At 50.9% G+C, this 12,703-nt stretch overlaps 1 protein-coding gene across 2 annotated transcripts in view; it reads right to left on the reverse strand.

Moving 5' to 3' along the window:
- The window catches only part of LOC129026176 (tensin-3-like), a 229,640-nt gene that overhangs the window by 109,411 nt on the left and 107,526 nt on the right, over positions 1–12,703 (reverse strand). For both annotated transcript variants that reach the window (XM_063656015.1, XM_063656016.1), the window contains 3 exons: positions 10,742–10,854; positions 9,584–9,644; positions 7,379–7,454 (listed from right to left, as the gene is read on the reverse strand). In XM_063656015.1, coding sequence (XP_063512085.1) covers positions 7,379–7,454; positions 9,584–9,644; positions 10,742–10,854 — 250 coding nt within the window. The remainder of the gene's footprint in view (positions 1–7,378; positions 7,455–9,583; positions 9,645–10,741; positions 10,855–12,703) is intronic.

Consider the following 12,703-nt stretch of genomic DNA (forward strand, 5'->3'; position numbering starts at 1 on the left):
ATGATCTCAGTGGGAAGGCCTGTAAGCACTCTTGCTTTCTTTTAGTCTGATGAGGCAATTCAGAAACCATCGCAAAAATTTATTTTCTAATAGTGGTGTAAAAATATGCCTGTGCCGGGCCGGGCGCGGTGGCTCACGTCTGTAATCCCAGCACTTTGGGAGGCCGAGGTGGGTGGATCACAAGGTCAGGAGATCGACACCATCCTGGCTAACATGGTGAAACCCCGTCTTTACTAAAAAAATACAAAAAGTTAGCCGGGCATGGTGGCCGGTGCCTGTAGTCCCAGCTACTCGGGAGGCTGAGGCAGAAGAATGGCATGAACCCGGGAGGTGGAGCTTGCAGTGAGCCAAGATTGCACCACTGTACTCCAGCCTGGGCGACAGAGCGAGACTCCGTCTCAAAAAATAAAAATAAAAATAAAAATATGCCTGTGCCCTTGACTGGACTGGACAAGTTGCTGGTGACCAGGAACAGAGCCCTGCCTGGACCTCATTTGCTCCTGGAGTACACCAAGTCGAAGGCAGACACGTGGAATTCTCAAAGAAGTTATCCATCAATCCAGTGTTTAAAGACGCTGATGACTTGCTTAACTTTAGGCCACATAAGTGTATTTTTATTTCAAACTCTCCATCAACAAGAGAAAAAGCACCTTGTACCAAGAGGGTCAAGGCTTAAGGTATCAGCCCCAGGAATGCCAGTCCCCAATTCAGAAGTCAGCCCTCAGGTTCCTATACTCCCCCAATGCCAGTCGTTGCTGGGCAGCTCCTATTCAGATCTGCTTCCCCTAAATTTACTAAGCAAAAGAGCAGAACCCTCAAAGCATCCCTAACAGAAAAGAGTAGCGTTCTCACTCAACGCTCCACTGGTGGCCCAGGCAACTGTCTACGTAGGCCTCAAGGAATCTGTGAACTCAGAGAATGAGTTACAGCCACATATTTGGAGGGTAGAAAGTTAGATAGCTAAGCCCCATAGGTCAAAGACTTAAGTCAGGCAGGGCCAACACTAAACCATGATTTCTTCGCTTGGAGCCGAAAATGATTTCAGATGTTCGCAATATTGTAATTCATGACCTAAAGCAATTGAAAGGTGGGTAAATACTGGCTGCAAGTGAAAACACAACCAAGTCCACTATGCTGAGACGACAGCATGGATTAAGACGCAGCCCAGTCTAAAAGCGAGAGGAAAAGACAATCACAAAATAATGCTGTGATGTGTCCAACAGAGATCTGTAGAAACCTCTCCTGGGGCAGAGTCTCAGGAGAACACTTTCATTTTCCCTGGCCTTATGTAAGTGCCCTTGGTAAGAAACAACCAGCAACAGCACTGTTTGTTTGTGAAAACTTCTTGAGCAGGCAACACCTTTGTTTACAAGTCGGGTCACCGGAGCAAGGTTCTAGAGCCAGCAACCATGAACACAAAATTCAAGTGGCCGTGGATTTGCCCAAGCAGGGGGAGCAAGATGAAGCATGTGTTTACAAACTCTGGACCTGAGAGCCGAGATCAGGGAGGGAGCAAGCCGGATCAGGCCCCTGGAGCCCTGCCAGACTCCTGATGGGCCCGCATGAATTCCTGAACAGGGTTACACAAGGCCTCGGCTGCCCTCTCCATGGCACTGCCCGACAATGCCATATTTACTAAACCTCTTGAGGTTCTGCCCTTTTGAAAGGAGCAGGCTTAAGAATCTGACTTTTGGCGAAAAGCACGTTGCAAAGATGGGACGGGTCAGGTGTGCAACTGGGAGGGGCTGAGCAGGGATGGGCTGGCTGTGTCGAGGCGAAGGCAGACGGCGAGTCATGGTCAGCTTTGCTGTTGCCTGCAGCAGCTCCACCTGCTAGTAACTGAGTCCAGGGAGTGGCAAGTGGGGCTCTGTTTTCCCAAGTCACTTTCTGCAGTTAGACTTGACTCTGGCCCTTCCTTCTCTGTGAACTTGATGACTGTGATCTTTGCCAGTAAGTCCCAGTGCAGAGGCCCTCATGAGGAAAGCCAGGCAGATGTCCCCGCAGGCAAGGCAGACACCAGAACCACGGAGGGGAAAACTCAAAGAGGACAAGAGGCCTTTCGAAGGAGGAGGATGAAGGATGGCTAGCCCGCCTGGGAAGCCACTTTCCGCCTTCAAAAGTACACAGACAGCCTCAGAAAACACCCAGACTGAGAGCACCAAGACATCTGCAGTCTTCAGGGTATAAATCTATGCACATGCTTTCTGCTCCTTAGGATCCTCTCCAAGCCATGACTGTTGCCAAAAGAAATAAAACCACCTGCGTATCTGAACTTTACACAGAAAAGGCCCTGTAACTTCTTCCCCCACTGCAGCCTTCTCAACTTAAGGTGTGCTCAGTGAACCTGCAGCAGGGCATGTCAAGCAGTCACAGGGAAAAACTGAATGAAGGGCAAAGTGAAGGCGGCGTGGGCATCCTGTGCTGAGCATGGCAGAGTGGGTCACTGGAAGGTGGGAAGAGGCTGGAGAGGATGAATCCGGTGCTACTCCTGCACTGCACACCCTCAGAACACCCAGAAGAAGCGTGAACAGGAGGAGGGGATGGCTCCCGCTCCTCTCTAGGGATGCTTTGCCAATAATGAGAAACGTGCAACCACATTTTTTTCTTCCTGTGTTGTTCCCTTAGATCGTTTTCAGAGGGAGTCAACAGCACTGAGATTTCTGGGCTTTGGCAAAAGATGCACTCCCGACTCTGATGGGAGCACTGGCAGTGACACCCTGGGCTTCTACTCTCCAGGTCGACCACAGATGTGAGCTCTGCTGTGAAGCCACGCCTTCTCTGACACGCTGGAAATCGTCTCTCCCACCTAACCTTCAGTTCTTGCCACGGCACACCTTCTGCCATGCTCAGTTCCACCTGCCCTAGCTATCTGCATGCTCATCTCCCTGGAGGACCCAGACTCCCGGGAGCAGGAGCCCTGCACTGCCCACTCTCATGTCCACCACATCCTCTCATGCAGGCCGCACGCTGAACGTGCTCAGGATAAAGGCTGTTGACAAACCACAGCCACATGGACCGGGCTGTCAATGGCACCTGACTGCACTAGTAATCTTACTAAACTTTCTAAGAGAGGTTTATTTAATAAAGAGAGTTGTCACAGGCTGAATGGTGTCCCTCTAAAATCCATAGGTTGAAGGTCTCAGCACTTCAGCATAGGGCTGTGTTTGGAGATGGGGTCTTCACAAAGGTAAATTAAAATGAGGTCGTTAGGCTGGGCCCGAATGAATGATAACTGGTGTCCTTGTAAGAAGAAGAGATGAGGACACAGACACACAGAGGGAAGCCCAGGTGAGGACACAGGGAGAAGACAGCCACCTCCAGGTCAAGGAGAGAGGCCTCAGGAGAAACCACCCTGCCCACACCTGGATCTCAGGCTCCCAGCCTCCAGGACTGTGGGAGAATCACCTCTGCTGTTTAAGCTGAGACCAAACGGTGAAGCCTGAGTTGAGCGATCAGGGCCAGGGTGGGTGGACAGTGCTGGATCAGCAGGGCTTGGGGACAGAATGGCGGGATCAGCTGGGGCAGCATGAGGCGGCTGGCGGGTTCTAGTGGCCTGAGGGACACACAGTCTGAATGCCAAGCAGGTTAGAGCCAGCAACAGGTAGAGGACCAGGAGGAGATGTCAGGCTGGAGAATGCCAGCCCACGGTGGCCTGGAGGGCAGTGGGAAGACTCCCAAGGGCTGCAGGTGGGACGCTGAGGAAAGGAGGCCACCGCCTCCTTCACCCACTCATGGCCCCTCTCCACCCCGCCCCACCCTGTTCCTGGGCCTGCCTCAGTTATCAAGTGCCAAACCCACACCTCCACCACACACCTTCCAAGTGCCACCCATGCCACCCACTCAAAGCCTCATTCCAACTGCTACAACAGAGATGCATGTAATGTCTACTCAGACCACACGCTTGGACTGCGGTGCCCACTACAGGGTGGGACAGGATAGGACGCAGCACCGTGGGGAGAGGGCCTGTGGGGTGGGTGGGGTGCTGGGGGTTCTTCCAGAGGGAAGAGGCAGTGGCTGCCCCAAAGACTAAGCCACAGTCTGGTCTGATAGAGGAAAGTGACCTGGTGATGCCGCAGGGTCACATCGATGCCGTTTCATCCTCCGCCAGGTGCTGTCCTGGGAGACTTATGCGACTGAGTACATTTAATCCTCACAAACCCTAAGTATGGTCTTCACTGGGAAGAGGTCTAACATTTCCCAAAACAAAATATGCAAATATGTAAGCCCTACAAAATCTCGTTTCAACCTTCCAAGACAACGACTTTCCTTGCAAGACAGACATCCTAACAACAGCATCAGCCTCTGTGGGTGCCTCAAGACTGGGATGCTGCATCTCTGTTTGTATAATAACACCCCTTCCAACCTGGAGCCAACTCACAGGACACTTCCATCTGAGTCCTCCTGTGACCTCTCCCACCCCGTCTCATCAAGGCCTCTGTGGGCTACACAGTAGCAGCAGGTTCCCTCCTGCCAGAAAGCCCATGTCCCCAACAGGATCCCTAGGGCAAAAACTTCACTCATGGGCCTAGAGCCAAGCACAGGGACTCAAAAAGCACAAAACATTCAAAAAAAAGACTACTGGATGAATGACAGTAGGAAGAAGGGGCCACAGAAAATAATGAGGAGGAAGGAGGGAGGGAGCAGGGAGGAGGAAAAGGAAGAAGGGCAAGAGGAGGAGGGAGAAATTTGTAAAGGTGGGGTGGGAGAGAAGAAAGGGGAGAAAGGAGGAGGAGGAGGCAGGTGGAGGAGGAGGTAGCTGGAAGAGAGGAGAGGAGCCAGGCACTTCCCAGGAGACTGCCCCACCCGCCTGGTCTCAGGAAGACCCTGCAGTTACCAGCCCATAAACAGCCCAGGGGAGAGGGTTGTCCCATGCTCTTGGTGGAGGGTAGGGGGGAAGCCACATCTTAGCCTCAGGGTCACCCTCCATGACTGAGTTGTTCAGCTGCCTCCCATGAGTCATCTTAAAGGGACTGGGTCATGGGGCCATAACTACTCATCACTGAAGATCTGGTTTGGGGAGCACCCGCCCTTGAGATGCTGCCTCCCAGGGCAGGTAGAACACTATGCAAACAAGATGAGGGCGGGTGCAAATCCTACCAGCATCGCCCCCAGCCTCTCTTGGCCTACTATTTTTTTTTTTTTTTTTCTGAGACGGAGTCTCACTCTGTCGCCCAGGCTGGAGTGCAGTGGCGCAATTTTGGCTCACTGCAAGCTCTGCCTCCTGGGTTCATGCCATTCTCCTGCCTCAGCCTCCTGAGTAGCTGGGACTACAGGCGCGCGCCACCATGCCCGGCTAATTTTTTGTATTTTTAGTAGACATGGGGTTTCACCGTGTCAGCCAGGATGGTCTCGATCTCCTGACCTCGTGATCCACCCACCTCAGCCTCCCAAAGTGCTGGAATTACAGGCATGAGCCACTGCACCCAGCCCGGCATCTTCTTTAAAGCTGGAACACTGGACCCAGTTCCAGAGTGGGTGGAGGAGTAAAGTGCTGAACATAGCCGGTGCTCAATAAAGACTCAGGCCCTTTGTCCAACAATCCCAGGAAGTGTCCTGGGAGAAGTAGCCTCCAGGGTGAAGTCTCCTAGGAAACAAGCCCAGGGCTGCCTTCTGGACCACAGGATGTGAGAGAACACCAGAGCGGATGTCTCTCTCCCCTCCTGGTCCTCCCTCTCACTTCCAACCACAGGGATGCTGCACCATCGCTGCAGCACAGCACCGCTGAGGACAGACTTCCAGCCCAGGTCCTCCTCCTTAGGACAGTAGAACAGAGAGCTAAGGAAACGCGTCTATAAAAACGTATGACGCACCCCAAACCTCAGCTTTCTTGCCTATGAAATGGGAGGCAAGATGTTTATAAAGTGCTTACTCAATGCCTTGAAAAGGGCTGGGCCCGGCTGTTGTTCCAGATCTGCCTTCCAGGCCTGAAGAACCCCTCAATTAGGTGGTGAGCATGTGAAACAGGACAGAACTGGAGGCCCCAGAGGGACCCCGCTGGCATGGATGGGTTTAGACGGTCTCCACCTTCAATCCTCTCCACTTTCGATCCTCGCTGATTTGATTTTTGTAAGAATTCAGGACCAGCAAGGTAGGGAGTTCACCACCCACTAAGCTAAGATTTTAAAATCTAGGGGTTATGGGGAAATTAATGAATATCCTCAAAAACATTGTACAGGGCATTTATAATACAATGAAAAGCTAATTCTCAATTCACCCTACTGCCTTATAGAAGTGGGTCTTCCAAGGCCATGAAATCTTTACATTCTATGATTCTATGCATGCTGAAAGTCATATTATATGCCTTAAAAGCTTACCTTATTTCAGATAAAAAACTTTCGTAAAATTATTTTAAATGTATGAATTGTCTGTATTCAAGAAAGATAAAAGGCAAAAATGTAATGATGTAATGGCTAATCTCCTCCAAGAACCAACACACCCAAGAGTCAAAATTATCTGGAGAAATCATTGTTTTGACCATTAATCAAGCTGTAATTGCACCAGCTGTATTTCACACTTCGGCTATTAATGATACTTAAATATTCTATTTCTGCACCCACACTCTGGGAGGCCTGTGATCATGTGAAGAATGCAAATTATAGTCAGAATACAGGGGTTCTCCGAAGTGAGTGGCCAAGTTAGGACATTAATTTCCAGGTTATATATCTCAAGGGGCTCTAGAATGAAAGAGAATCAAGAATGAAGATTTGTTCCGTCCCTTTAATTAAAATAGTTTTATTCAGAAAGTTAACTAAATGCCTTAAGGCAGTGGTCACCAATCTTTTTGGCACCAGGGACTGGTTTCACAGAAGACAATTTTTCCATGGACTGGTGGAGGATGGTTTCAGGATCAAACTGTTCCGCTCACTTCTTGGCGCCTGCTCAAATTATTACAGGGCTATTCCTAACCATGCACTACTCACCAGACGCTTCAACCGCCTTCTCATCAATCGCCCACATCACTTGAGATGTAAACTATGGCTGAATTATCCGCATCTCCATGCTAACGGCGCCTCAATATTTTTACCCACCTCAGATCATCATTCTCCTAAGGAGTGTGCAACCTAGATCGCTCGCACACACAGTTCACAATAGGGTTCGCACTCCTATGAGAATCTCATGGCACCGCTGATCTGACGGGAGGCTCAGGTGGTCCTGCTCGCTCACTAGGCCCAGTTCCTAACAGGCCACGGACCGATAAGGTCCACGGCCCGGGGGTGGGGGACCCCAGTGTTAAGATAAAAGCTACTTTTCATTCTTCCTACAGGGTACTTTTTTTTGGGGGTGGGGGTTACTTTTTTAACACAGAATCATGATTTCAAGTCATCACCACTGGGAGAGTGGGGACACAGACACATCTGCGGCCACGGCGGGCACTCACCATGACATCTCCCTTCAGAAGCTGGGCCGGCTCGATGATGATGCAGATCCTGCTGGGGTTTTCTGGGCCAACGTTGCTTTGGGATGAAGAAGAAGGCAGATCATTATGCAACTTCATAATTTCGTGGGAAGAATACATGTAGAGAAAAGCAACCCTACAACCAAAAACTCAGAAATTACACAGAATGCCCAATCAGCCCAGAATCTAATTCCTGAGAATCTAAATGAATCTAAAAAGGTAAAGAAAGCTCCCAGGCCATGGAGGGTCCTCATAGCATCATCACGGTCAGTGACTGACTTGAAGTGACTAAGGTCCAACTCCAGAGGCCCAAGCTTGGAGACGACCATACAGCCTTAGACGAAGGGGCCCAGGGTGGGCACAGCCACAGTTTCAGTTACAAACTGCGGGTGCAATTCCAGAGTGACATCAGTGCACACAGGGCCCACAGCAAACCCAGAAATGTGACAACAGCTCTTTGTGAGTAGTGAGATTTGTTACCTTTACTGACTTTTCATAAAATGTCTGTCCACATCCAAAAAGACAAAGAAAGCTCAGAAATATATACAAATTTGGGGGATGTGTGGCTACCTTTTGTTTAAAATGCAAAGGAGGCCGGACATGGCTCACGCCTGTAATCCCAGCACTTTGGGAAGCCAAGGCAGGCGGATCACTTGAGGTCAGGAATTTGAGACCAGCCTGGCTAACACAGTGAAACCCCATCTCTACAAAAATACAAAATTTAGCTGGGCATGATGGCAGCTGCCTGTAATCCCAGCTACTCAGGAGGCTGAGGCAGGAGAATCGCTTGAATCTGGGAAGTGGAGGTTGCAGTGAGCAGAGATCGTGCCAGAGCGAGATGCTGTCTCAAAAAAAATAAATAAATAAAAATAAAAAACAAAATGGAAAGGAGCGAGAAAGAAAAACCACAGTAGTGAGAGCCTATCGTAGGACTCTCTCCAATATGCTCACAGTTAACCTTCCCTATTCTTGGGTTCCACATTCACGGACTCAACTGACTGGGGATAGAAAATATTGTGGAAAATAAATAAAAAACAAAAATGCAACCATAAAAAATAATAGAAGTTAAAAAACAATACATTGTAACAACCATTTTCACAGCCTTTACATTGAATTAGGTATTGTTATGTAATCTAGAGATGATTTAAAGTATACAGGAGAATGCTCATGGGTTATATATGTAAATACAATGCCAGTTTTTTGTTGTTGTTGTTTTATTTTTTTTGAGACAAAATCTCGCTCTGTCGCCAGGCTAGAGTGCCGTGGCACGATCTCAGCTCACTGCAACCTCTGTGTCTCAGGTTCAAGCAATTCTCCTGTCTCAGCCTCCCAAGTAGCTGGGACTACAGGCACATGCCACCATGCCCAGCTAATTTTTGTATTTTTAGTAGAGATGGGATTTCACCATGTTGGCCAGGATGGTCTCAATCTCTTGACCTCGTGATCCACCCACCTCGGCCTCCCAAAGTGCTGGGATTATAGGCGTGAGCCACCAAGCCTGGCCTTTTTTTTTTTTTTTTTTTAATTCTTGCTCTGTCCCCTAGCCTGGAGTGCAATGGTGCGATCTCGGCTCACTGCAACCTCTGCCTCCCAGGTACAAGTGATTCTCCTGCCTCCACCTCGAGTAGCTGGGTTTACAGGTGCACAACCCCACAACTGGCTAATTTCTGTATTTTTAGTAGAGACGGGGTTTCACCATGATGGCCAGGGGTTCGGTGGCTCACACCTGTAATCCTGGCACTTTGGGAGGCCAAGACGGGTGGATCACTTGAGGTCAGGAGTTCAAGACAATGCTGTTTTATAAAACACACTTGAACATCCTCGGATTTGGGTAATCAAAGGGGTTCCTGGAATCAATCCCCCTTGAAAACCGAGGTGCCACCATACTCCAAAAAGCAAATGGCCCTCTCTCCCCTCAAAATTCCAGCCCCTGTGTCCTTTAATGGATCCAACTGGTATGACAGCCCAAAGACACTTGTGCAGGGCAGGAGGGAGGGCCGAGGCGTGATGCTGGAGCACATGCCATAAGAGGGTTTTCCCCACTGGACTCTTCTTTGGCTTCTTGGCATTCTTTGACCTGAACCCTCCCACCCTCTTCCTACTAGACAGGCACCTGAGGCTCAGCTGCAATTCCCTGAGCCATCCAGATCCCACAGCAGCAGCAGCAGCAGCAGCAGCAGCACTCACTAGATCCCGGAGGTGTACACAGGCTGCATGGCTTGGTAGAGCTTCAGAAAGGGCCGGCACACTGAAAGAAAGGCACAACTGTCTGTAGAGGCATGACCGGTACAGAACGAACAGGAATTTGGCAATCAGAAAGACAGAAAGGGACGAGGAGACCAGAAGACTGCACCTGCGGCCTTTGAGGTTTGGGAAGGCAGTGCATGGAGCCACAGGGTTGCTGCAGGAAAAGGCCGGACCCGGTCCTAGAAGCCTGCAGAGCAACACAGTTTGACCTTTATCCAAAGGGTGCCAAAGGCTCCTGAATTGAAGCCAGGCTGCTTCAAAACCAACTAGCAGCTTGGCAAGGTCACTCTGGCCATGATGACCCGGGGGACCTGAAGGCACAGATGTACTTCAGAGACAATAGAAACCTCTGAGCAAGTACCTGCATGGGACTGGCGAGGAGGGGCAAGGGTCCTGAATCCCAGCCATGTGCTGTGTGTGCCTGCACGGGATTGGGAAGGAGAGGACAGGGCCCTGACCCTCAGCCATGTGCCATGTGCTCCTGCATGGGACAAGGGAGGAGGGATAGAGCCCTGCTGACCCTCGGCCATATGCTCTGTGCACCGTTGGGGAACTGGGGATGTGGGGACAGGGCCCTGATCCCCAGTCACGTGCTGTGCTCATCTAAGTGGGACAGGGAGGAGGGCTCAGGGCCCTCACCCTCAGCTACATGCTGTGTGCTTTCCTATGGGGTCATTTTAAAGGAGAAGGAGGAGACGGGCTTGTGAGATGCATCAGGGGAGACTGGGTCACATTCATGCCTCTCTTACTGGGCTTCTTCCATAGCTTGTGACCTCAAGGCCAACTGCACAGCTGACCCACCAGGGCTGCAGCCCAGGAAATGCTTGTCTGCCCGAGTCACTGTGCATATACACAGGGGTATTTCTGATCCCCCTTGCTGGCTGCCAGTCCCTCCCCTGATTAAATAACTTGGCCCAACCACATAAACATGGGGCTCTGACCACTGAAGGGGGACACAGTCAATTGCCAGGGAGGCAGAGGAGCAGACCCTGGGCCCTCTCGGAAGGAAAGCAGAGGCTTATCTAAACTGAGGGGCCCAGGACCAGCTCCAAGTCTGGGCCAGCCAATCGCAGGTGCCATATCATGAAGGACACTCACCTCCACCTGTGTCGAAGTTGGGGGTGCCGTGGAGGATGACAAAATGCAGGAACAGGGGAGAGGCATTCATTTTCACCGATCCGGACGGGAGCCCACTGAGGAACTGAACGTACCTGCAAAACGGACAGCTGGGTTAGACTTCCCAGAAGTATCTTCAGCCCCTGCTGAGAAGGGAACTCAAGGAGAAACATCCTGGCTAGGTCTGGGGCTCTGGGAGAGAACCGGTCCACTGCTCACAGCCTGGGGTTTGTTCTCAGCATGGTGCTGCGCTCACAGGTCTGAGGGCTTCCCACCAGCGCACCAGGCACCAGGCACCAGGCACCAGAGACACCAAGGCATAACCGGCCTCTCGGCTTGAGCATCCCACACCTGAAAGGCCTCTGTGCCTGTCCACTGAACCTATCGCCAGGCAAAGCCAGGCCACAGGCCACAAGCCATCACAATCCCCATTGGTGAGCAGCAGGAAGCAGAGGCCTGGCACACCGGTGGGTGTGTGCTCTGTCACTAGCATTGTACCTAGGGCAGGGTCACGTGACCCAGGCCCAGAACCACTCACTGCACCTGCTGCTTTCTGCTCATACTCGAGAGCCCTAAGAAAAGGCTGGAGTCCATACTCCCCTCGTATCTCGCAGCCTGCCACACCACATCTGATAAGAGGCTCTCCTTCCTGCTGTCCCTCTCTCTTCAGGGCCCAGCTCGAAAGGTGAAGGCCATGTGGGCCGTCAGCCTTTCTGAATTCTAGGCATCAGCCTCATGCTTCCAACACCGACCACACACAACTTCCATGAGCATTTGGTGGTCAAGAGGGAAGCTCCTACACTAGGAGCATCTGACTGCTGAGGTCCTCATGAGGCATGACATGGCAGCAGTGACCACAAGACAAGCCGGAGGCTTGCCAAGCTCTCTGATGCTTCCCTGGCCTGTCCTGCCTGTTGGTGCCCTGCCTGGCGTGGCTCCTGCCCTGAGGTCCCTCACCGTGGCCACTGCACCCACACAACCTCCACTGTAGCCTCAACACCTCTCATGGAATCTGTGTTTCCATATCTGTCTCCACCAAAGTACTGTACTCTTTGCAAGAAAAACCCAAACAATCAAAAACCCCGCAATATTTAACAATCTGTGCATCTCTCTATTGCCACAGCAGACTGAGGCAGGAAGTGGCAGGTGACTGTGTTGCCAGCACCTACAACCATACTACCCCAAGCCAGAAACGGCCATCACGGACCTTGTGTTAAGAAAAAAAATCTCTCACTTACACTGGCAATTCACACCCAGTCCCTTATTCAAGCAGTTAAATTTGTATACAAACAAACTAAACAAGAGATTTCTGTTAAACATTATCAAAAAAAGGAAAACCCTACTTATAGTCCACCCACTAGGAAAATGTTTGAAAAGCGAGTTTGCTTTTAGTTCAGTTACAATTCATAGTGAGAAACAGGGCATGTCAGTATTTTCATCTTCCTGGCAGCAAACTTCTCTTCTGCTCTCTCAGAACAGGGCAAAACCTCACAAGAGTCTCAGAGGACAGAGACGCTCAGCCTGGAGTCATGGGGACCCTGTGAGGCCAATGATCAGACTTCAGTGGACCTCCAGGCAGCTCCCACACGCCTCCCCTGCAGGGTACTTTCTACCCTGGCAACAAGACTTCTCACCCTCCGTTGTATGTACGCAGAGGAATGCATGAATTGTGTAATTTTAACCATGCAAATTTTATGCATTGTGGATTTCATGGGTCCTTTGGCTCCCTGGTTTTGAGTAAAAGTGAGGAACCACAAATGCCCGGATTGAGAGGCCTGAGTCACCTCCTCTGGGGCAGTTCCGCCCTTCCTCCAGCACGGGGCAGCTCTGGTCACTGGGAAATCAGCTCAGCTTGTCCGGTTTGTCAGTGGCACACTGAGTCCTACACCGTCTGGCCATGTGCTTGGGCGGTTCTGTAGTGACCATGTGGCTGAGATGGCCCTG

Source organism: Pongo pygmaeus, chromosome 19 (genome assembly GCF_028885625.2).
Source record: "Pongo pygmaeus isolate AG05252 chromosome 19, NHGRI_mPonPyg2-v2.0_pri, whole genome shotgun sequence".
Classification (NCBI taxonomy): Eukaryota; Metazoa; Chordata; class Mammalia; order Primates; family Hominidae; genus Pongo; species Pongo pygmaeus.